The sequence below is a fragment of the Eubalaena glacialis genome, chromosome 6 (assembly GCF_028564815.1).
Source record: "Eubalaena glacialis isolate mEubGla1 chromosome 6, mEubGla1.1.hap2.+ XY, whole genome shotgun sequence".
NCBI classification, from domain to species: domain Eukaryota; kingdom Metazoa; phylum Chordata; class Mammalia; order Artiodactyla; family Balaenidae; genus Eubalaena; species Eubalaena glacialis.
Genome location: NC_083721.1, coordinates 94,897,521 through 94,920,594, shown reverse-complemented (window position 1 = coordinate 94,920,594; position 23,074 = coordinate 94,897,521). Strand labels below are relative to the sequence as shown.

At 39.6% G+C, this 23,074-nt stretch overlaps 1 protein-coding gene across 1 annotated transcript in view; it reads right to left on the bottom strand.

The window, feature by feature from the left end:
• The window catches only part of SPATA16 (spermatogenesis associated 16), a 232,567-nt gene that overhangs the window by 88,460 nt on the left and 121,033 nt on the right, over positions 1-23,074 (bottom strand). The window contains exon 4 of the mRNA XM_061193423.1: positions 601-685. Coding sequence (XP_061049406.1) covers positions 601-685 — 85 coding nt within the window. The remainder of the gene's footprint in view (positions 1-600; positions 686-23,074) is intronic.

Sequence of the window (23,074 nt, the reverse complement as noted above, 5' to 3'; positions counted from 1 at the left end):
AACAGATTTGTATGTTGTGAAGGAGACTGAACTAGTAAATTCTAAATTTTTATAATTCTAAGAAATTCTGACTCTCGTCTTGACATCTAATTGACCTTTGGTATGACTTCTTGCTGCCATTTTGAATAATAAATAAAAAAGATGATCTGCAGTTTATTACTGGTTAAGTGTTTCAAATACTACGTTACCCCACAAATACAATGGATCTTTGTATTTTCCTTTATTATGTAATTGGTAGTACTTCTAGCATCTGCTTTTACAGGTCATAGATTAAGAAGAATCTATGAAAATACAGTGTTCATTTTTTAAAGGATCATGTCATTATAGCAGCACTCCTGGGAAAGTAGTTCCTGGGATGTCTAAAATTTATATTGGGTTGTAAAACTGAAGTATGGGCCAAGGGTTAACAACCTTGAATTTTGCCCTTAAAATTAGTCTCAGAAAATCTACTTCATTATAAATACATTACTACTGAGTAGTGTCCTTCTGATTGATATGCCCAGAGCTCCCTTTTTCAGCAGTCTTTTAAGCACCAATCCTTCATTTTGGTTCTAAAAATGAAATGGGCTCCTCCTCCCTAGTTGGGACATCAATTTTTACCTGCCAGTATAGTTTGATGAGCTTGCTTATAGACTGTTCACTTCCTCCACAGAGCCAGAACATGTAGTCAGCAATCATGGCACTCCTAAGAACAAGGACAGATTTTTTGAAAAAACAAATTTATAGGACAGAAGGAAAACTATAACAGGCAGTATATATAAATACCGAAGAAGAAGATTTTGTAATGTATAAATTTGAGTAGACTAATATTAAGCAAAGCATAAGGCACATTTTAGAATGTAGAAAGTAGGTCTTTTTTTTTGGTACCAAAACTAAAACTGTAAGAGAAGCAACACACCATTTGTCTTCTACACTGCTTTTCTGTTTGTACAGTATAAGAATATTTAAAGACTATGAGAGAATGCTTTGTTTTGGTTACCTCTTATTAAGCTTCAAAGCATTTATAGAGTAACATATATTTTATAGATTCTAGAACACCTTCAAACCTAGCATAGCATATATAGCTAACTATTATACTGGTACTAAAGCATATCTCAGACTTTACCTAAGTTGAAGATTATTCACCTCTGATTAAAGTAGTCTCCTTAAAATTGAAAATAAAAAATTTCCAATTCAACAAACACTCCCCTCCCCCAGCCTTTGTGTTTAATTGAATTAGTTTTGGAATCTAGTGTGTATGACCACTGCATTAGTCTTTTTAAGCTGAGGGCATATTAAAAACTATTGTGCAATGGATATTAATTCATTGCTTAGCACCCTTTGGAAAAACAGTTTACGTTTATGGCTGTTTCTCTGCTAGGCCTCTCTTTTCTCCAGAGATTCCAAATCCAATTAAATGTGACTGGAAGTAATTCCAAATTGTCACGTTGGCCAGTTAGACATATAATAATCCTGTGTACCTAATCACTAGTACCAAAAGTTTATTTATTTAAGCAGACCTATCACTGTGTACCCTGAATGTTTTTCTTATCTTTGCCTGCAGATACATGTTGTTTCCTGACATAATTGTAAATTGAATTAGAAATTTTCCTTCCCTAAATATATATGTTGTCTAAGGCAGAGCAGCTATAAACTTACTATGGTACTCCGCTGAAGAATTAGAATGTTTAGATTCTCGCTCAGGACAGACAAAAATTAGGACTCTAAAGGTTAACAATGGGAAAAAATACCACCATTTGAAGGATTACGCAGCTCAGCATTTCTCTTTTTACACATGTGGTATTGGAAAGAAACTATCCACTGACATTTCAAAATAACTGGCAATAATTTAAGAATACCTAATCTTTCAGAAATCCTTTTATATTTTTCAAAGCCCTAGTTTAATGATAAGATAAAATGAGCTAGGAGGTTTTCATATTGCGTGGACATGTACGGGGTAGAAAACAAGTTATAAAAATCAGACTAGAGAGGGGCAAAGTAAATTTCAAATATTTGCATTTTGATTGAAACACTTGTAAAAATTTTCTTCCCCTGACAACCTAAAAAGGAAGTCTACTTGACATGTAGATGCCTGTCACCTAATAGAAATCTATTTTATACATTGGATTTATAAGAAATCAAGGAAGAATGTAAAGTCTCACTGCCAAGGACAGCACACATTGCATTCATAGAAGTTGGGTCCTCTGACGTGGTGACTTGATTCTGCACTCTGATTCCTCCTTCCCTCAGCATTTGGATATGTAAATATGGCTCAAACAAACATTGCTTAATGAGAACACCAGCTATTAGTTAAACCAGGGGTGAGCAACCTCTTTCTGTAAAGGGCCAGATAGTAAATATTTCAGGCTTTGTGGGCCATGACTACTCACCTTTGCCTTTCAGAAGCAGCTGTAGACAATAAGTTAAAAAATAAGGGTAATTGTGTTCTGTTAAAACTTTATTTACTAAACACATGTGCTGGGTCAGATTTGGCATGGTTTGCCTAACTCTAAGATAAACAAATTATTAGGTTGAGCAACAGGTGGCAAGCATTGATATAATTGTCGATCAATAGCCAGATGCCAGGGCTTCCCTGGTGGCGCAGTGGTTGAGAATCCGCCTGCCAGTGCAGGGGACACGGGTTCGAGCCCTGGTCTGGGAAGACCCCACATGCCGCGGAGCAACTGGGCCCGTGAGCCACAACTACTGAGCCTGCGCGTCTGGAGCCTGTGCTCCGCAACAAGAGAGGCCGCGACAGTGAGAGGCCCGCGCGCCGCGATGAAGAGCGGCCCCCGCTCGCCGCAACTAGAGAAAGCCCCCGCGCAGAAACGAAGACCCAACACAGCCAAAAATAAATAAATAAATAAATAAGTAAATAAATAAACCAAAAAGCAAGAGGATATTATACATAACTTTAAAAAAAAAAAATAGTCAGGTGCCAGCTTCTATGCATTCTGGTCACAGGCCTCCTTAAATATTTCAGGGACAACATACATATTGTACTAAAATTACTGAGCAGAGTTCAGGAAAGAAACATTACAATTCTGAAACATGAAAAAACTGTTAAGGATAATCCTGGATCATAGGCGCAGTATCTTGAGTTAGGCAAAATCTGAATCTATTGTTTCTATTATATTAGTTATTGCCATCCTTGGATTGGAACAATTGTGAGAGAAGAGGAGGTAGGTCACTACAGTGTGCTTCTAGGTCTTTCCTGCATTTGTAAAGCTTTTGGTGAGTTGGTTTTGAGTTCACCATTGTAAAATTAGGAGTTTTAGCATTTTTATTAATGTTTTCCAAAAGTTGCTTTTTCTATTATAATGTGTTGTCAAATTGCTACTTTCTTTTTCTTTAAATTTTATTTATTTGCATGATTTAAAAAAATTTTTATTTATTTATGTTTTGGCTGTGTTGGGTCTTCGTTGCGGCTTTCTCTAGTTGCGGGGAGCGAGGGCTACTCTTCTCATTGCGGTGCATGGGCTTGTCATTGCGGTGGCTTCTTTTGTTGCGGAGCACGGGCTCTAGGCGTGTGGGCTTCAGTAGCTGTGGCGCGCAGGCTCTAGAGCACAGGCTCAGTAGTTGTGGCGCACGGGCTTAGTTGCTCTGCAGCATGTGGGATCTTCCTGGACCAGAGATTGAACCTGTGTCCCCTGCATTGGCAGATGGGTTCTTAATCACTGCGCCATCAGGGAAGTCCACCAAACTGCTACTTTCTTAAGTATGATTTTATGACACCTGGGGGCTCAAGTCTTTTTCCAAAGGAACACATCTCCAAATTTATATTGAAATAAGTGAGGAATTACGATTCATTGAAATTTGCTACCTGCCCTCAGTGAAGCACAATTATTATAATCATAAAAAGATACCTGTGTTAAATAACAAACTATGGTTTCATAGAGCTGCATGTTTGCTGGGATATTTTTCATAAGTATAGTGTATTTCTTCCAGTACCTGGCACAGAGCTGTGTTCATATTAGGAACACAATTTAGGTTGTAGTTGCTCCAACCCCATTTTATTCCCAGTGGCAATGGCAGTTATACTTTTACCACCCACCTTCCTTTGTCTGGTTCCCTACCATGGTTCTGTCCTACAGCTTAGCATTTATGTATCAGTGTAGAAATCAGTGGAAGAACGTGAAAAGGGCATGGAAATAACATTACGTATACCATGCAATAGTTGTGAGGCAAGAGTAGCGGTTTTTCATCATGCTGAGTTTTTAAAGGGCAAAGATAATTAATTAATTAACCCAGAGTATCTATAAGGAGTCAGGTACCTGTGGGATCCTGGTTTTGGCTAACTCACCTCATGAGTCAAAAGGAAACAGTAACCCATCACTCTTCCTACTTTTCCTCAGGTATCTTTGTTTTCCTTTAGACCAATATCCTAGATGCTAGTCAGTGTGATTCACTGTTGCTTCTAAATGTCCTCCTGTCATCATCTTTATTCTATTCAGCTTACTTTCATTAATCTACTGAATGTTGTAGCTGCACTGGAACCGTAAGATCACATTAGCCAACGCTTTTTTTTTTTAACATCTTTATTGGAGTATAATTGCTTTACATGGTTGTGTTAGTTGCTGCTGTAAAACAAAGTGAATCAGCTATACGTATACATATATCCCCATATCCCCTCCCTCTTGCGTCTCCCTCCCCCCCTCCCTATCCCACCCCTCTAGGTGGTCACAAAGCACCAAGCGGATCTCCCTGTGCTATTCAGCTGCTTCCCACTAGCTATCTATTTTACATTTGGTAGTGTATATATGTCCATGCCACTCTCTCACTTCTCCCAGCTTACCCTTCCCCCTCCCCGTGTCCTCACGTCCATTCCCTCTGTCTGCGTCTTTATTCCTGTGCTGCCCCTAGGTTCTTCAGAACCTTTTTTTTTAGATTCCATATATATGTGTTAGCATATGGTATTTGTTTTTCTCTTTCTGGCTTACTTCACTCTGTATGACAGACTCTAGTAGTTTAATATCTGTGGGTTTTGAGATTTACTAAGTGCTGAGTGAGTACCATGATAAGCCCTTTACATGCAGAATGTGAATCCAGCCCACCCACAGTTCTGCACCAGATCGCCTCCTGTCTTGCCCACCCATGGAAACTGCTCCAGCAATTCTCTTTCTCTTTCTCTCTTTCCCTCTTGCTCTCTCTTTAAATTTCTCCTTTTTTCCTGGGGCTTTTCTACTAACACACAAAAATGCTGTTCTTTCTACCACCTTAAAACAAAACAAGATAGCCCCCAAACCCCTCTTGATTCACTTCCCTTCCAGTTAACTTAATTCTTTCTCTTAAAGAAAACCCAAGCAAACGAAAGAACAAAAACTCCCCTCACAAAAACTCACTCCAACAAGGCTCTTATTCCTCCCACTTCACTGAAACTGCTCTTGTCAATGCTACTAATAATCTCCACACTCCTAAACACAGTGGCTCAATTCTCAGTCTTCATTTTACACATACTCTCAGGTGTAACTGATGTGATTGTTCTCTCTTCCAGCACTTATTTCCTGCTGGGCTTCCACAACTCTGCTCTTTATGATTTCCCTCCAAACTTACTGGTTGCTCTTTTCAGTCTCCTTTGCGGTTGTCTCCTCATCTCTCTGGACTCCTAAACTTGGAGCTCCCCAGGGCCCAATGCTTGGACCCATTCTCTTTCGTTCTGTACTTAATCACTTGGTGATCTCACCAGTTTCATGGTTTTAGACACCATCCATTGGTTGACAACTCGTACATTTATACCCTGAGTTTAATCCTCTTCTTGGATCTGCAGACTCTGACAAAAGCTGCCTTTTCAACATCTCTACTTGGATACCTAATAGGTATTTCAAACTTATTTCCATACCTGAGACCCTGATCTTCCTTTTTTCCTCTTCCCCAAGCTCTAGTAGTCTTCTCCATCTATCCAGTTTCTCAGGCAAAAAATTTTGGAGTCATCATTGATTCCCCTCTTTCTCTCACATTTCCCATCCAATCCAAGATAAAATTCTGGTCAGGTTATCTTTGACCTATTTCAGAATCCTGCCTCTTCTCACCACCTCCAGCATTACCATCTGGTCCATCATGTCTTACCAGGATTATTGCAACAGACTCCAAACTGGACTCCCTGCTTCTCCCTCCATCTATTCTCAACACAGCAGGCAGAACAATCCCATTAAAATCAGTGCACCAGAGTAGGTCACTGCTGTGCTTAAAACTGCAAAGGCTTCTGTCTCACTCAGAGTGAAAACCAGTCTTTAAAATGGCAGTTGAGCCTCATGCCATCTGGTCACGTATTACTTCTCTGATCTTATTTCCTACTTGCTCCAAACTGTCCACCTGCTTTCCTCAAAAAGAATAGGTACTCTATTGCCTCTGGGATTTTGCACCTGACAGTCCCTGTCCTAGAATGTTCTTTCCCTAGACACCCCCTGACTCTCTTGCTCACCTCCTTCAGGTCTTTATCAGGTGTTATTTTCTCAGTAAGGATTACCCTGACACACTCCAATACCATCCATACTCTTGCTTGTTTTTGCTTTTTCCACAGTATTTATCGCCATTCCACATAGTGTTTATTTTATTATTTTTCATTTTGGTGGTGTTTATTGTTGTCTTCCTCTACTATGGGGGTCAGCAAGCCATGGCCTGTGGGCCAAACCTAGTCTGCCACTTGGGTTTGTTAATTAAGTTTTAATGCAACATAGCAATGCTCATTCACTTGTGCATTGTTTACATTTTGTCTGTGGCTGCTTTGGTGCTACCGTAGTAGAGTTGAATAATTGACAGAGACCTTATGGCCCACAAAGCCTAAGATATTTACTATCTAGCTCTTTACTGGAATGGAAGCTCCCAGAGGGCAGAGGTTTTTGTCTGTTTGATTCACTGCTCTCTCTGCAGTGCCTAGGATAGTGCCTGGCACTATTAGCGTGGCACTATATAGTGTAGTCGTCACTCAGTAAATAGTTGTTGATTAAATGATGAAGCATTATTTTATTTATTTATTTAAACTAAAAAAATTTAATTCTCATTACAAAAATCCTGAGGCCTACAGACTTACATAGTTTACTAGGATTGTAACACAAGCAGTTTGGCCCTAGGTCTACCTCACTGTCTGTATTTAACAGAAAGCTTTTGTACTAGAGGTGACATGGGAATGGAGGGACAGACTGGGCTTTGTCAATTTCATTTGTCCAATGTAGAATCCAATGCAGCATTCAGCTCATATGAGAGCTTAATAAATGCTAACGGATGCTGATGTATTTATTACATAAATTAAAGAGGAAAAGTACCAGGAAGCACAGTGTCTTAATGTGTTGGATTTAAAATTATTATTATTTTTTAAAAAATTATTTTATATTATTTATTTATTGTTTTTGGCTGCGTTGAGTCTTTGTTGCTGTGTGTGGGCTTTTCTCTGGTTGCGGCGAGCAGGGGCTACTCTTCGTTGTGGTGCGCGGGCTTCGCATTGCGGTGGCTTCTCTTGTTGCGGAGCACGGGCTCCAGGTGTGTGGGCTTCAGTAGTTGTGGCACGTGGGCTCAGTAGTTGTGGCTCGCGGGCTCTAGAGCGCAGGCTCAGTAGTTGTTGCGCACGGGCTTAGTTGCTCCACGGCGTGTGGGATTTTCCCGGACCAGGGATCAAACCCGTGTCCCCTGCATTGGCAGGCGGATTCTTAACCACTGCGCCACCAGGGAAGCCCTAATATTATTTTTAACATGATGTCTTTAGAAATGTGTCAACAATTATTGTTTTTCTGCAAGCAAATCTACCATTCTTTTGATACTGTATTTGAATTCATTAAAAAAATTTTTTTCTGAAGTCACATTTACTTAATACATCTGTTAAATGTAAAAGGGTCAGAATCTGGCTTTCAAATATATATGCATCTAAAATAAAAGATTTTTATGTCATGAACTCAGCTTATTGTGAATCAAATCCTATTTCTATCAAATAGCAAATACACAATAAAAGAATTTGACATGTTATTATTTATACGATAAGTATCAGTGTTGTTTTCCAAATTAATACTGAAAAAGGATCACTATGTACAATATAAAGATATTCATGCCAGGTGACTTCACACATTGAATATTTCTAAACAGACTGTGCAATTCTAAAAGTATGAGAATTATTGACATTTCTCAAGGCCTATGTTCAGATTCAAAATTTATAGCATTTCTACTCAGTGTGGCCACATGGTGGTGTAAAACAGTAAGATATGAGTAAACAAAAGAAAGTCATAGCACACCATCAGCTGCGTGGTCTCATTGGGCTGACTGGCTGGGACCTTGAAAAATCATTCCGTTCAGCACCTTGCCTTTGGGCAGGATCACACTTAAACCTTTAAAATGAGACTGATGATGAGAATCTATTCTGTTTTAAAGACCTCCATGGAAGGACATTACTCTGCTTTCCTCACTGATTCCAGAGTTTCACAGCCATAAACCGCATCTTCTGCAGTTTTAGTCTGCAGGCTTCAGTTTTCTATCCAGTGATACTTGCAACCCCAAGTAGACTGTATCCTCTGAATAGCAGTTCTACATATCCTCACAATAATTTATTAATCTTCTCTTCCCTAGGTTAATTAATTAACTCCAATTGCTTTAATCTTTCTCTGTGGGTCCTCTTTGCTTGACATTAGTCAGTTTCATGGTTGTCTTTTCAACTTGTTTCAAATTCCTCCTCCTCCTTTTCTTTCTTCTACAACCAGAAATTGACCTCTCTCAAGAGTCCAAGGACAATCTTATGGAGTTTGTATGCAGCTATTTCATTTATGAAACTGGTATAGGTACTTCTTAGAAATGTATCTATTGGATAGTTTTAACTACAGAATTCTTCTTTATTTTCAACATATTTAACAGGTTGTTTCCTTTTTGTACTTAAAATAGCTCAAGAGTGTAGGTATATACATGCCATTACTTTCACATAAATTAATATTGATGCAAAGTGCATATTCCTTTTGAATACAAATACACACTAGCATTAAAAATATTATATTCTGATTGGGAGAAGAGCCAAACTAGCAAATTCACTCAAGCAACCACACACACGATGCATCTTTTTGCAGGCTCATATATTTTCCACGCAGCAGTCAGCCACAATGATCTTTAAAAAATGTAACTGTAAATTACCTCAATAAAATCCAAGCTCCTATGGTGCCCTCCCACTCTTGTAATAGGCTGTTCTTGTTTTCCTCTTCAACACATTTTCCATCATCCTCCAGTCAAGGAGGATGTTATTCAGTTGCTCAAAGCAAATACGAAGTTTCCTACCTTGGGACATTTGTGCATGTGGTTCCTCCTGCCTGGACTCTATTTCCTCTATTAGTCATCTGGCTGCTCCTTCTCAAGATTTAGGCCTTTAGGCTTTACCTTAAACATTGATAACCTCTTCAGTGAGGCCTACTCTGACCATTTTATCTAAAGAAGTTCTGCCCTACCTCAGCCAGAACCTTATCCTTTTCCTGCATAAGTCTCACATTGTGTAATTACTTGTTGGTTTACTTGTTTATTACCCTCTTTCCCTAGACCTGTATTATCTGATATGGTAGTCACTAAGCCATATGTGGCTATTTATATCTAAATGAGTTAAAATGAAAAGTTAAAATTCAGTTTCTCAGGAACACAGGTACATTTCAAGTGCTCAATAGCCACATGTGGCTAGTGGCTACTATGTTGAATGACACAGAACATCTCCATAAACACTGGAAGCAGCTCTAGACTAAACCACAGGAAACTACCATTCTAGTGCCTCTTACAGTATCTGGTAAATAGTAGGTGCCTGTGGGGTTAATTTTAAGTATCAACTTGACTGGGCTACGGTGTGCCCAGATATTTGATTAAATATTATTCTAGGCGCTTCTGTGAGGGTGTTTGGGGGTGAGATTAATATTTAAATCTGTAGACTGAGTAAAGCAGATTGCTCTCCCCAGAGCGGTGGTGGTTCATCCGACTTTTTGAAAGCCTGAATAGAACAAAAAAGGCTGAGTAAGGGAGAATTCACTTTCTGATTGTCTTCAAGCTGAGACAGGTCTTCTCCTGCCTTTGGACTCACACTTGGATTGGAATGTGCATCATCGGCTCTCTGGGTTCTTAGGCCTTTAAACTCAGACTACAACTGTAGCCCTGGCTCTCCTGAGTCTTCAGCTTGCCAGCTACAGATCATAGGACTTCTCGGTCCCCATAAATGCATAAGCCAGTTCTCTATATATTTATCTCCTATTGGTTCTGTTTCTCTGGAGAACCTGACGAATACAGTGCTCAGTAATTTATATCTGCTTTTGTTTGTGCTTTGCCCTGGTCATCCTCTCGCCCACTCCACTACCCGTAAGTCATCTGAGGGTCAGCAGGAGGCCCAGCTCCTATAATGCTGTGGGTTCATGCATTTCAGTAGTTGGTGGACATTGAAGAAGTTATAGTTTCATCTCTGGACCTTTGTAACAAGTCTGCCTCTGTAACTAATTGCTTAATTCTTTGAAAGTTGTCCCCGAGACCAAGTCTCTACCTTTTGCAGACCAAATCTAATTAATATGTTCCTACCTTGATTATCATTCCAGATGTGGTTATTATGGAGTTCTAGCCATGCTTGCCCCTGCAAGATTGTCCAGTAATGGATGAGAGTTTTTCTTGAAGTTCACTGTCTGCCTACTAGCCTGGAATTTCAAATATTGCCTGTCTCTAGATTCTCAGTTGATAACCACCACACGCAACAACAGTAATAGTATCGTTATTTGTAACAGCAACCAATATTTCTTGAGTGCTTACCATATATATAGTAATTGCTTTTACATCTCATTTAATTCTTAGAACCAAGCTATGAAATGAGGAAACTGAGGTTCCTCAAATTGAGGAGACTAGTTTTCCAAAAAAGCAGTGAAAGGGTCAGAATTGAAACAGATATATTTGTCTTCAAAATTTGGCCTCTTAACTCTGGTAATGTACTATTTCCATAATGCCATTCTTTTCTTGTGCATCTTTTACAAGACTTTATTAACTTTTGTTGGAATTCCTTGATGCTAATTTCTTGCCAAACTGTTGACTTCCCTGGTGGCGCAGTGGTTAAGGATCCGCCTGCCAATGCAGGGCACACGGGTTCGATCCATGGTCTGGGAAGATCCCACATGCCGCGGAGCAACTAAGCCCATGCGCCACAACTACTGAGCCTGCGCTCTAGAGCCTGTGAGCCACAACTACTGAGCCACGTGCCACAACTACTGAAGCCTGTGCACCTAGAGCCTGTGCTCCGCAACAAGAGAAGCCACTGCAGTGAGAAGCCTGAGCACCGCAATGAAGAGTAGCCCCCGCTCGCCACAACTAAAAACTCTATTACTGTGATTGATTAAACAGTGAAGGTAATTACTATTTCCTGTTGGTGCCTGGTCCTCCTCCCCTGTCCCTATCCCATGCTTGTCTCACCAGCAGACATGCTTTCTCCTTAGTTCTGGCTTATTACTCTGACGCAGTCAACTTTTCCTTTCCTGGCCATATCAAGAAATGTGTTATTACTCGTATAGAAAAATATATGTCTAGTTGAAGAGGCCTAGATGAATAGAACTCATTTCAGATTATATGTGTGTGTTTGATTTTATTTTTGATGATTAATTTTTCTTTGTGGAGACCCCCAAATAGGGTTATCAGCATTATCGGTAAATGTTTATTATGCTTATTACAATAAAGTTTAGAGTCATGGCAACATTCAAAAGTATAAGGACATGATGCTGACCTCTGTGAGCTGCCAATTTGAGTATTGATATAATAGCCATATTTGAAAAGAGTAATCAAAATATAATACGGTTTTATAGCTGTAAAAAACTATGCAAATGTTAAGTACATAATGTTAACTAAGAAGTACAGAGCATAAGTGCTATAGAATCTTAAAGGGGGAAATGATTACTTTTGGCTGTAATGGACTGATTGAGTGCTAAGACCTGAAGAATGGCTATCATTATTTTTAAGTGGTGATGAAGAAAAGGGAGCTTTTTTTTTTCCTTTGGCCAGAGACATATTACATACAAGGGCACTAAAGGTGGAAAGTATTAATGCAGAATCTGAGGAGAGGCAGAAGTTTTGTGTAAAAGAAGACGGCCAGGAAATAATGTTGGGGACAGATTATGGTAGCCTTGGATTCCAGATGAGTTTGGACTTTTTCCTGTAGAAGTTAGGGTACAATTGAAGGACTATTGGTAGGGAAAGTAACGTGGGATCTTACCCAGCCAAGATCTCTTGGGTTTAGCAGGGACAGTGACAGCCTCTGGCCATACTGGGGTGTCTCTACTTTGCTTTTTAGGTATGGGTTTATGGGGAACTGGAGTCCTGATAGGGCCATAGGTCTGAGTACATGCTTTTATTAGGCTCATATTTGAATACTTTATGAATTCATTCATTCCACATAGATGGAGATTCTAAGATGAATAAGCCATTTCCTGTCGTTAAGTTCTAATGGGGAGGCAAACGTGCACAAAGATAATTATATCACAACAAGTCAAATGGGGTAATTGCTATATACACAAATGCCCCTGAGAGGGTTGATGTGTTCAGGACGGGAGACCTAAAGGAGATGAGAACCTAAAGGAGTTCAACCTAAAATGACGAGCAGGTATTCGTCAAGCAAAGGGAGAATAGGACTGAGAAGGGCATTCTAGGTATAGGGTACAGCCGGAACACAGGGGCAGAGCTTAGAAGTAGAAGAAAGAGTGGGAAACCCCAGCAGGACCTTCTTGCTAAGTTTAGAGCAGGCGAGGAAAGCAGGGAGAAGGCATGAAGGAGCTTGAATTTTAAACTACAGGTGTTAAGTACTAAATGACATGAAGTTCTGTGGTTTAGTGAGAGAACCTTGGCAACTCTTTAGAGGATGCATCTGAGGGTGAGAAGACTGGAGGTGGGAGGTCATTGTTGGAATTCTCCTGAGAGATAATGGATGAGCTTAAACTAGGCGGTGACCGTAGGCTAATAGGAAATTAGATATTGGCACCATTCCTAAGGACAAAGTCAAACTACAAAGGCATGTGTGAAGGCATCTGAGTCCTTAAATGTGGTAATATCCCGGGTCCTGGGGTGACCCAGTGTCAGACACTAGGGGCAGTTTCCATAGAGGCAGTTCCTACTACTCTTGTGAGAAGAGAAAAATCTAAACGTGAATTCTTTCCTTTTCCAGATGAATGAACTAATAACTGAGTCTCAAGGAAATCATACATAATAACACAGTAACGGGTTTAGCCTGAAGCCAACAGTATAACTCTAGGGTAGAGACTGACTGGTATCACAGAACAGTATCACATTAAATAATGTGCTGCCCTGACTCTCTGAAGAGCATTTATGGAGCCTGATAAACCTGAGAAGCTTGCTTAGTACTTATTCTTGAAGGTTTCCTTCTGAAGCATTCCTCTGGGAAATGTTCTTGCCTGTGACCTGTCTCCTGCCCCACCATAACCCAGGTCACTCTCCCATGACCAAGGATTGAGCCCCCATGCTTGGAACACTTCTTCACCAGCAGAGGGCACCCTCACCTTTTGGTATGTGTGAAAACCCAGAACGTATGTTTCTCTATTCTGGAACAGGATCATAAAGTTTTATCCAACTTCTTGTGGAAAGATTAGGAGGAAAGAAAGAACGTCATCTTAGGTCATTCTGAAAAGGGACAAAATCTCTAGAGGAGAGATTTTGTTTTGGGCTGTACAAAAACAGATTATCCTGAATCTAATTTTGCTTTCAGTAGTTCACACCAGCAATTGTTACAGCCAATATAAAATGTAAAGCATTTGGAAAGAAGAGTATACAGAGCAGAAATAAATCCATTCATAGCAGAAGAACAGCTTACAGCAAAAGTAGCCAGAACTGTCTTGTAACTCCCTAGAAGTCAGGAAAAAGTATGGTCTTACTGCTCGCCATTCTGTCTCCTAATCTCTGTTTGGGTAGGAAAAAAAATCCCAGAATACATAGAGAGTATACAGTCTTGATTATTTATCATATTGTGAAACTGGACCATAATCTTAAACTCAGCTACGCATTTCTCAAGCGCCTGGGACCTACAGGTAAAGAGGGAGAGAGGGAGGTAAAGAGTGATTAGCTGGCATAGGCAGGCTCCAATATGGTAAGCTCGTTCTTTTGGAGCTTGGAATCAGTTTTCCCATAGAACCAACATATACATACAGTGTGGTGAGGTTTTGAAGGCAGCTTACAGATGCCCATTTAAACTACAGTTTACTGAAATGATGTACATTTTCACAGTTTTGTGATATTTTACTAATAAAATAAAACCAAATAAGGAATAAAGATACTTAATACCTCTGAATTTTTAACTGAGTAGAAGCAGGTCTCATTTTCGATGTTTCTCAACAGTGGTTCCTCTTGGAAAGTTTAGGTAGTTACATTTTGTGTTGTTTGGGACTGTCCTGTGCGTTGCAGGAGGTTCAGCAGCTCTGGGCACCCCATTCTATATGCCAGTTGTGCTTTCCAGTTGCTTTGACAACCCAAACACCCTCACTCACTTCCCACAAGATGGACGGGCTGGGAACCACTCAGAGATGTTTACAGAGACTCTGAAAGGGAATTAGAGACCCCTTAAAGGTTGAGGGAGGGACTTCGCTGGTGGCGCAATGGTTAAGAATCTGCCTGCCAATGCAGGGGACACGGGTTCGCACCCTGGTCTGCCGTGGAGCAACTAAGCCCGTGTGCCACAACTACTGAGCCTGCGCTCTAGAGCCCGCGAGCCACGACTACTGAAGCCCGCACGCCTAGAGCCCATGCTCCACAACAAGAGAAACCACCGCAACGAGAAGCCCGCGCACCGCAACGAAGAGTAGCCCCCGCTCGCAGCAACTAGAGAAAGCCTGCGCACAGCAACGAGGACCCAACGCGGCCAAAAATAAGTAAGTAAATAAATTTATTTAAAAAAAAAAAAAAAGGTTGATGGAACAGGTTTTCAATTTTTTTTTTGTTTTTTTTTTTAAACATCTTTATTGAAGTATAATTGCTTTACAATGGTGTGTTACTTTCTGCTTTATAACAAAGTGAATCAGTTATACATATACATATGTTCCCATATCTCTTCCCTCTTGCATCTCCCTCCCTCCCACCCTCCCTATCCCACCCCTCTAGGTGGTCACAAAGCACCGAGCTGATCTCCCTGTGCTATGCGGCTGCTTCCCACTACCTATCTATTTTACATTTGGTACTGTATATATGTCCATGACACTCTCTCACCCTGTCACATCTCACCCCTCCCCCTCCCCATATCCTCAAGTCCATTCTCTAGTAGGTCTCTGTCTTTATTCCCGTCTTGCCACTAGGTTCTTCATGACCTTTTTTTTTTTTTTCCCTTAGATTCCATATATATGTGTTAGCATACTGTATTTCTTTTTCTCTTTCTGACTTACTTCACTCTGTATGACAGACTCTAACTCCATCCACCTCATTACAAACACCTCCATTTCATTTCTTTTTATGGCTGAGTAATATTCCATTGTATATATGTGCCACATCCTCTTTATCCATTCATCCGATGATGGACACCTAGGTTGCTTCCATGTCCTGGCTATTGTAAACAGAGCTGCAATGAATATTTTGGTACATGACTCTTTCTGAATTATGGTTTTCTCAGGGTATATGCCCAGTAGTGGGATTGCTGGGTCGTATGGTAGTTCTATTTTTAGTTTTTTAAGGAACCTCCATACTGTTCTCCATAGTGGCTGTATCAATTTACATTCCCACCAACAGTGCAAGAGTGTTCCCTTTTCTCCACACCCTCTCCAGCATTTATTGTTTCTAGATTTTTTGATGATGGCCATTCTGACCGGTGTGAGATAATACCTCATTGTAGTTTTGATTTGCATTTCTCTAATGATTAATGATGTTGAGCATTCTTTCATGTGTCTGTTGGCAATCTGTATATCTTCTTTGGAGAAATGTCTATTTAGGTCTTCTGCCCATTTTTGGATTGGGTTGTTTGTTTTTTTGTTATTGAGCTGCATGAGCTGCTTGTAAATCTTGGAGATTAATCCTTTGTCAGTTGCTTCATTTGTAAATATTTTCTCCCATTCTGAGGGTTGTCTTTTGGTCTTGTTTATGGTTTCCTTTGATGTGCAAAAGCTTTTAAGTTTCATTAGGTCCCATTTGTTTATTTGTGTTTTTATTTCCATTTCTCTAGGAGCTGGGTCAAAAAGGATCTTGCTGTGATTTATGTCATAGAGTGTTCTGCCTATGTTTTCCTCTAAGAGGTTGATAGTGTCTGGCCTTACACTTAGGTCTTTAATCCATTTTGAGTTTATTTTTGTGTATGGTGTCAGGGAGTGTTCTAATTTCATACTTTTACATGTACCTGTCCAATTTTCCCACACCACTTATTGAAGAGGCTGTCTTTTCTCCACTGTATATGCTTGCCTCCTTTATCAAAGATAAGGTGACCATATGTGCGTGGGCTTACCTCTGGGCTTTCTATCCTGTTCCATTGATCTATATTTCTGTTTTGGTGCCAGTACCAAACTGTCTTGATTACTGTAGCTTTGTAATATAGTCTGAAGTCAGGGAGCCCGATTCCTCCAGCTCCATTTTTCGTTCTCAAGATTGCTTTGGCTATTCGGGGTCTTTTGTGTTTCCATACAAATTGTGAAATTTTTTGTTCTAGTTCTGTGAAAAATGCCATTGGTAGTTTGATAAGGATTGCATTGAATCTGTAGATTGCTTTGGGTAGCAGAGTCATTTTCACAATGTTGATTCTTCCAATCCAAGAACATGGTATATCTCTCCATCTATTTGTATCATCTTTAATTTCTTTCATCAGTGTCCTATAATTTTCTGCATACAGGTCTTTTGTCTCCTTAGGTAGGTTTATTCCTAGATATTTTATTCTTTTTGTTGCAGTGGTAAACAGGAGTGTTTTCTTAATTTCACTTTCAGATTTTTCGTCATTAGTATATAGGAATGCAAGAGATTTCTGTGCATTAATTTTGTATCCTGCTACTTTACCAAATTCATTGATTAGCTCTAGTAGTTTTCTGGTAGCATCTTTAGGATTCTCTATGTATAGTATCATGTCATCTGCAAACAGTGACAGCTTTACTTCTTCTTTTCTGATTTGGATTCCTTTTATTTCTTTTTCTTCTCTGATTGCTGTAGCTAACACTTCCAAAACTATGTTGAATAATAGTGGTGAGAGTGGGCAACCTTGTCTTGTTCCTGATCTTAGTGGAAATGGTTTCAGTTTTTCACCATTGAGGACAATGTTGGCTGTGGGTTTGTCATATATGGCCTTTATTATGTTGAGGAAAGTTCCCTCTATGCCTACTTTCTGCAGGGCTTTTATCATAAATGGGTGTTGAATTTTGTCGAAAGCTTTCTCTGCATCTATTGAGATGATCATATGGTTTTTCTCCTTCAATTTGTTAATATGATGTATCACGTTGATTGATTTGCATATATTGAAGAATCCTTGCATTCCTGGAATAAACCCCACTTGATCATGGTGTATAATCCTTTTAATGTGCTGTTGGATTCTGTTTGCTAGTATTTTGTTGAGGATTTTTGCATCTATGTTCATCAGTGATATTGGCCTGTAGTTTTCTTTCTTTGTGACATCTTTGTCTGGTTTTGGTATCAGGGTGATGGTGGCCTCGTAGAATGAGTTGGGGAGTGTTCCTCCCTCTGCAATATTTTGGAAGAGTTTGAGAAGGATAGGTGTTAGCTCTTCTCTAAATGTTTGATAGAATTTGCCTGTGAAGCCATGTGGTCCTGGGCTTTTGTGTGTTGGAAGATTTTTAATCACAGTTTCAATTTCAGTGCTTGTGATTGGTCTGTTCATATTTTCTATTTCTTCCTGGTTCAGTCTCGGCAGGTTGTGCCTTTCTAAGAATCTGTCCATTTCTTCCAGGTTGTCCATTTTATTGGCATAGAGTTGCTTGTAGTAATCTCTCATGATCGTTTGTATTTCTGCAGTGTCAGTGGTTACTTCTCCTTTTTCATTTCTAATTCTATTGATTTGAGTCTTCTCCCTTTTTCTCTTGATGAGTCTGGCTAATGGTTTATCAATTTTGTTTATCTTCTCAAAGAACCAGCTTTTAGTTTCATTGATTTTTGCTATTGTTTCCTTCATTTCTTTTTCATTTATTTCTGATCTGATCTTTATGATTTCTTTCCTTCTGCTAGCTTTGGGGTTTTTTTGTTCTTCTTTCTCTAATTGCTTTAGGTGCAAGGTTAGGTTGTTTATTCGAGATGTTTCCTGTTTCTTGATGTAGGCTTGTATTGCTATAAACTTCCCTCTTAGAACTGCTTTTGCTGCATCCCATAGGTTTTGGGTCGTCGTGTCTCCATTGTCATTTGTTTCTAGGTATTTTTTGATTTCCCCTTTGATTTCTTCAGTGATCTCTTGGTTATTAAGTAGTGTATTGTGTAGCCTCCATGTGTTTGTATGTTTTACAGATCTTTTCCTGTAATTGATATCTAGTCTCATAGCATTGTGGTCGGAAAAGATACTTGATACGAGTTCAATTTTCTTAAATTTACCAAGGCTTGATTTGTGACCCAAGGTATGATCTATCCTGGAGAATGTTCCATGAGCACTTGAGAAAAATGTGTGTTCTGTTGTTTTTGGGTGGAATGTCCTATAAATATCAATTAAGTCCATCTTGTGTAATGTATCATTTAAAGCTTGTGTTTCCTTATTTATTTTCATTTTGGATGATCTGTCCATTGGTGAAAGTGGGGTGTTAAAGTCCCCTACTATGATTGTGTTACTGTCGATTTCCCCTTTTATGGCTGTTAGTATTTGCCTTATGTATTGAGGTGCTCCTATGTTGGGTGCATAAATATTTACAATTGTTATACCTTCCTCTTGGATCGATCCCTTGATCATTATATAGTGTCCTTCTTTGTCTCTTGTAATAGTCTTTATTTTAAAGTGTATTTTGTCTGATATGAGAATTGCTACTCCAGCTTTCTTTTGATTTCCATTTGCATGGAATATCTTTTTCCATCCCCTCACTTTCAGTCTGTATGTGTCTCTAGGCCTGAAGTGGGTCTCTTGTAGACAGCATATATATGGGTCTTGTTTTTGTATCCATTCAGCCAGTCTGTGTCTTTTGGTGGGAGCATTTAATCCATTTACATTTAAGGTAATTATCGATATGTATGTTCCTATTCCCATTTTCTTAAATGTTTTGGGTTTGTTATTGTAGGTGTTTTCCTTCTCTTGTGTTTCTTGCCTAGAGAAGTTCCTTTAGCATTTGTTGTAAAGCTGGTTTGGTGGTGCTGAACTCTCTCAGCTTTTGCTTGTCTGTAAAGGTTTTAATTTCTCCATCAAATCTGAATGAGATCCTTGCTGGGTAGAGTAATCTTGGTTGTAGGTTTTTCTCCTTCATCACTTTAAGTATATCCTGCCACTCCCTTCTGGCTTGCAGAGTTTCTGCTGAAAGATCAGCTGTTAACCTTATGGGGATTCCCTTGTGTGTTATTTGTTGTTTTTCCCTTGCTGCTTTTAATATGTTTTCTTTATATTTAATTTTTGATAGTTTGATTAATATGTGTCTTGGTGTGTTTCTCCTTGGATTTATCCTGTATGGGACTCTCTGTGCTTCCAGGACTTGATTAACTATTTCCTTTCCCATATTAGGGAAGTTTTCAACTATAATCTCTTCAAATATTTTCTCAGTCCCTTTCTTTTTCTCTTCTTCTTCTGGGACCCCTATAATTTGAATGTTGGTGCGTTTAATGTTGTCCCAGAGGTCTCTGAGACTGTCCTCAGTTCTTTTCATTCTTTTTTCTTTATTCTGCTCTGCAGTAGTTATTTCCACCATTTTATCTTCCAGGTCACTTATCCGTTCTTCTGCCTCAGTTATTCTGCTATTGATCCCATCTAGAGTATTTTTAATTTCATTTATTGTGCTTTTCGTCGTTGCTTGGTTCCTCTTTACTTCTTCTACGTCCTTGTTAAATGTTTCTTGCATTTTGTCTATTCTATTTCCAAGATTTTGGATCATCCTTACTATCATTATTCTGAATTCTTTTTCAGGTAGACTACCTATTTCCTCTTCATTTGTTAGGTCTGGTGTGTTTTGACCCTGCTCCTTCACCTGCTGTGTGTTTTTCTGTCTTCTCATTTTGCTTGTCTTACTGTGTTTGGGGTCTCCGTTTCACAGGCTGCAGGTTTGTAGTTCCCGTTGTTTTTGGTATCTGTCCCCAGTGGCTAAGGTTGGTTCAGTGGGTTGTGTAGGTCTCCTGGTGGAGGGAACTAGTGCCTGTGTTCTGGTGGATGAGGCTGGATCTTGTCTTTCTGGTGGGCACGTCCACGTCTGGTGGTGTGTTTTGGGGTGTCTGTGGCCTTATTATGATTTTAGGCAGCCTCTCTGTTAATGGATGGGGCTGTGTTCCTGTCTTGCTAGTTGTTTGGCATAGGGTGTCCAGCACTGTAGCTTGCTGGTCGTTGAGTGAAGCTGGGTCTTGATGTTGAGGTGGAGATCTCTGAGAGATTTTCGCCTTTTGGTATTACGTGGAGCTGGGAGGTCTCTTGTGGACCAGTGTCCTGAAGTTGGCTCTCCCACCTCAGAGGCACAGCCCTGATGCCTGGCTGGAGCACCAAGAGCCTTTCATCCACACGGCTTTTGGGAGGTCTGACGTCTTCTGCCAGCGTTCAGTGGGTGTTCTGTAGGAGCAGTTCCACGTGTAGATGTATTTCTACTGTATCTGTGGGAAGGAAGGTGATCTCCGCGTCTTACTCGTCCGCCATCTTGCCCCTCTCCTGAGACCTCCTTAGGTTTTCAATTTTTTAAGGTTGTCTTTTACTTCATAACATTTCTTAGTTGAGACTACATTATCAAGAGCATTTTTTCTTACCGATCTTGAGCAGGATAATTTTTTGGCTCCAAAATGAAACAAAAAAAGACAAGCCAGAAGAAATCTGCCCAGTGGTGGAAGAGTATGTTAGTCTTAGAAAAGGTTCCCTCAGGTGTAATAACCTAAGCACCAAATAGGGAGAAAAGGAAAGGGGGAACTGTGCGTGTGTGGTCCTATGTGAAGGCTGAACCCAGATCATGGGGTCATGCCTCTTACTCTTTTAGAACATGCTTGACCTTGGACAAGTCACTTAATCCAAGTCTTCCTCCTAACATTCTATGGTCCATTTCTAGAATGAAGATGATTTTTAATAATACCTATATTCTGGAAAGGGGTGTGTGTATGCGTGTAAAAGTAACAACATTTGTAAAACGGTTTGAAATCTATGAAATGAAACCTACACATTTTAGGTTGATACCATTATTATTAACATTAGTGTTGTCAACCAGAGGGTGAATGTGGTGATGGTGAGGGTCGCAAGTTGAATCCGATGCTCCCAACTCAGGCAAGCTTGGTTTCTGTACTGAAAGGATAGGAATGGTGTGAAAGGTCAGAATGAGTTGAATGTAGAGCTGGGAGAGAGGTAGCTTATACCTGGGGAACATCTTTATATGGTCGAAATTGTTACACAGGACATTTGTGACCTAAGGAGAATGGATCTTTAAAAACAATTTTATGTGTAGCATTCTCAATTTAATCCAAATAGAAGAACCACCTTAACAAAACACCATCACTAACAACAAAACCTATTTGTGAAAATCTCACCAAGATACAATAAAGAATCTGTTCTCCAAGTGTTAACAGCTCACTGGTGGAAGACTGGCACACTCTTCCAAGATAGCAGAAGGTTATACAAGTAACATCAAAGCATTTGCTGATTTTTATGCGTGATATGTATTCAGCGAGGATATTAGGCAAAATTATGATGTGTTCAGATTTGCTTTCTGCACTTTTCTAGACCCCTTTAAATAGTTCATGCCTCTGTTCTGGCATCTCTTTTCTTTCCTTCCACTGTATTCTGTTTGTATTTTGGCCACCAAAGATCCCCCACGATGAAACCCACCTTCCCCTGGTCTCGGGTCGGTACTATAGGATTCAGTTTCTGCCTTTCTCAATACCTTCCTTCATTCAAGCATATAATTTTTTCAAGGCAGCGGTACATCTCAAAATAAGTAGATAATTTGTGAGGCATCAAAAAATCTCCTGTCCCCAAAATGTTTCCCTCAATGACTTAAAGTACCAAAAAATGACAAATTAGTCACTTCTTTTGGTTGCAGTATTAAATGGTCTTGTACATTTGTGTCTTTTCTGAAGATGAAGGCATTATCTTCATTGATAACTTTGAAGAAATTATTTTCATCAGATTAAGGGAGAGGCAATCCAGTGCAGGGATTGAGAACTCAGATGTGGGAGCTGGACTGCCTTTGTTTGAATCTCAGCTCTGCCGTTTGTTCTCTGTATAACCTTGGACAAGTGACTTAATCTCTTTGTGCCTTAGTTTCATCATATTACCGTGCAGATAATAACAGTTGCCAACTTCATAGGATTGTCAGGAGGATTAAATGTGCCATTATATGTAATGCACATTGAGCAGTGCCTGATACTTGGGAAGCACTCAATTTGCAAATTATTATTCTGCCCAGGCACTAACACTGGTATTTAGGAAAATGAAATACACATTGCTTCATTGAGGAGCTTATATCCAAACAGGCTTATTGAGACTGCTTCAAAAGTGTATTGATTTTCTCATTATCAGTAAAGTTATTTCTTGCACTTGAAAAACTTACAGAACCTTATAACTAATATAGGTAGTATAGTTTTGTGAGAGTGCAATGAGAGTGCCACTTTCTTCGTGCAGCCTACTTTAACCGTAACTGCATTTAAATATTCTTTATTCTTGTCTTCCACCCTGTCATAACACTTTGCTTTTCTTAGAGCCCTTTAACCATCCCTTGTGAATTAGCTATTGGTATTCTTTAAAGGCATCTCTGATATAGTACAATTTTGAGGAGGGCAGGGATCACATCTCATTCGTCATTATGAATTCACCAGAGACTTGCTACACGATTATCAAATGAATGAGTTAAAATATCCATAAGGACAGAGACTTTTGAAAGTTTGCTCACTGCCATATCCCCAAGCATCTAGAACAGTGACTGGCACATAGTAGGTGGTCAGTAACTATTTACTAATGATTTTGTTAAATGAAGGGAGGCACATATGTGCTGTTGAAGTTAAAATGGGATTCTACATGTGAAACCAAATTTTCCGCTGAATTACATTAAATATTTTGAGATCTATTCCT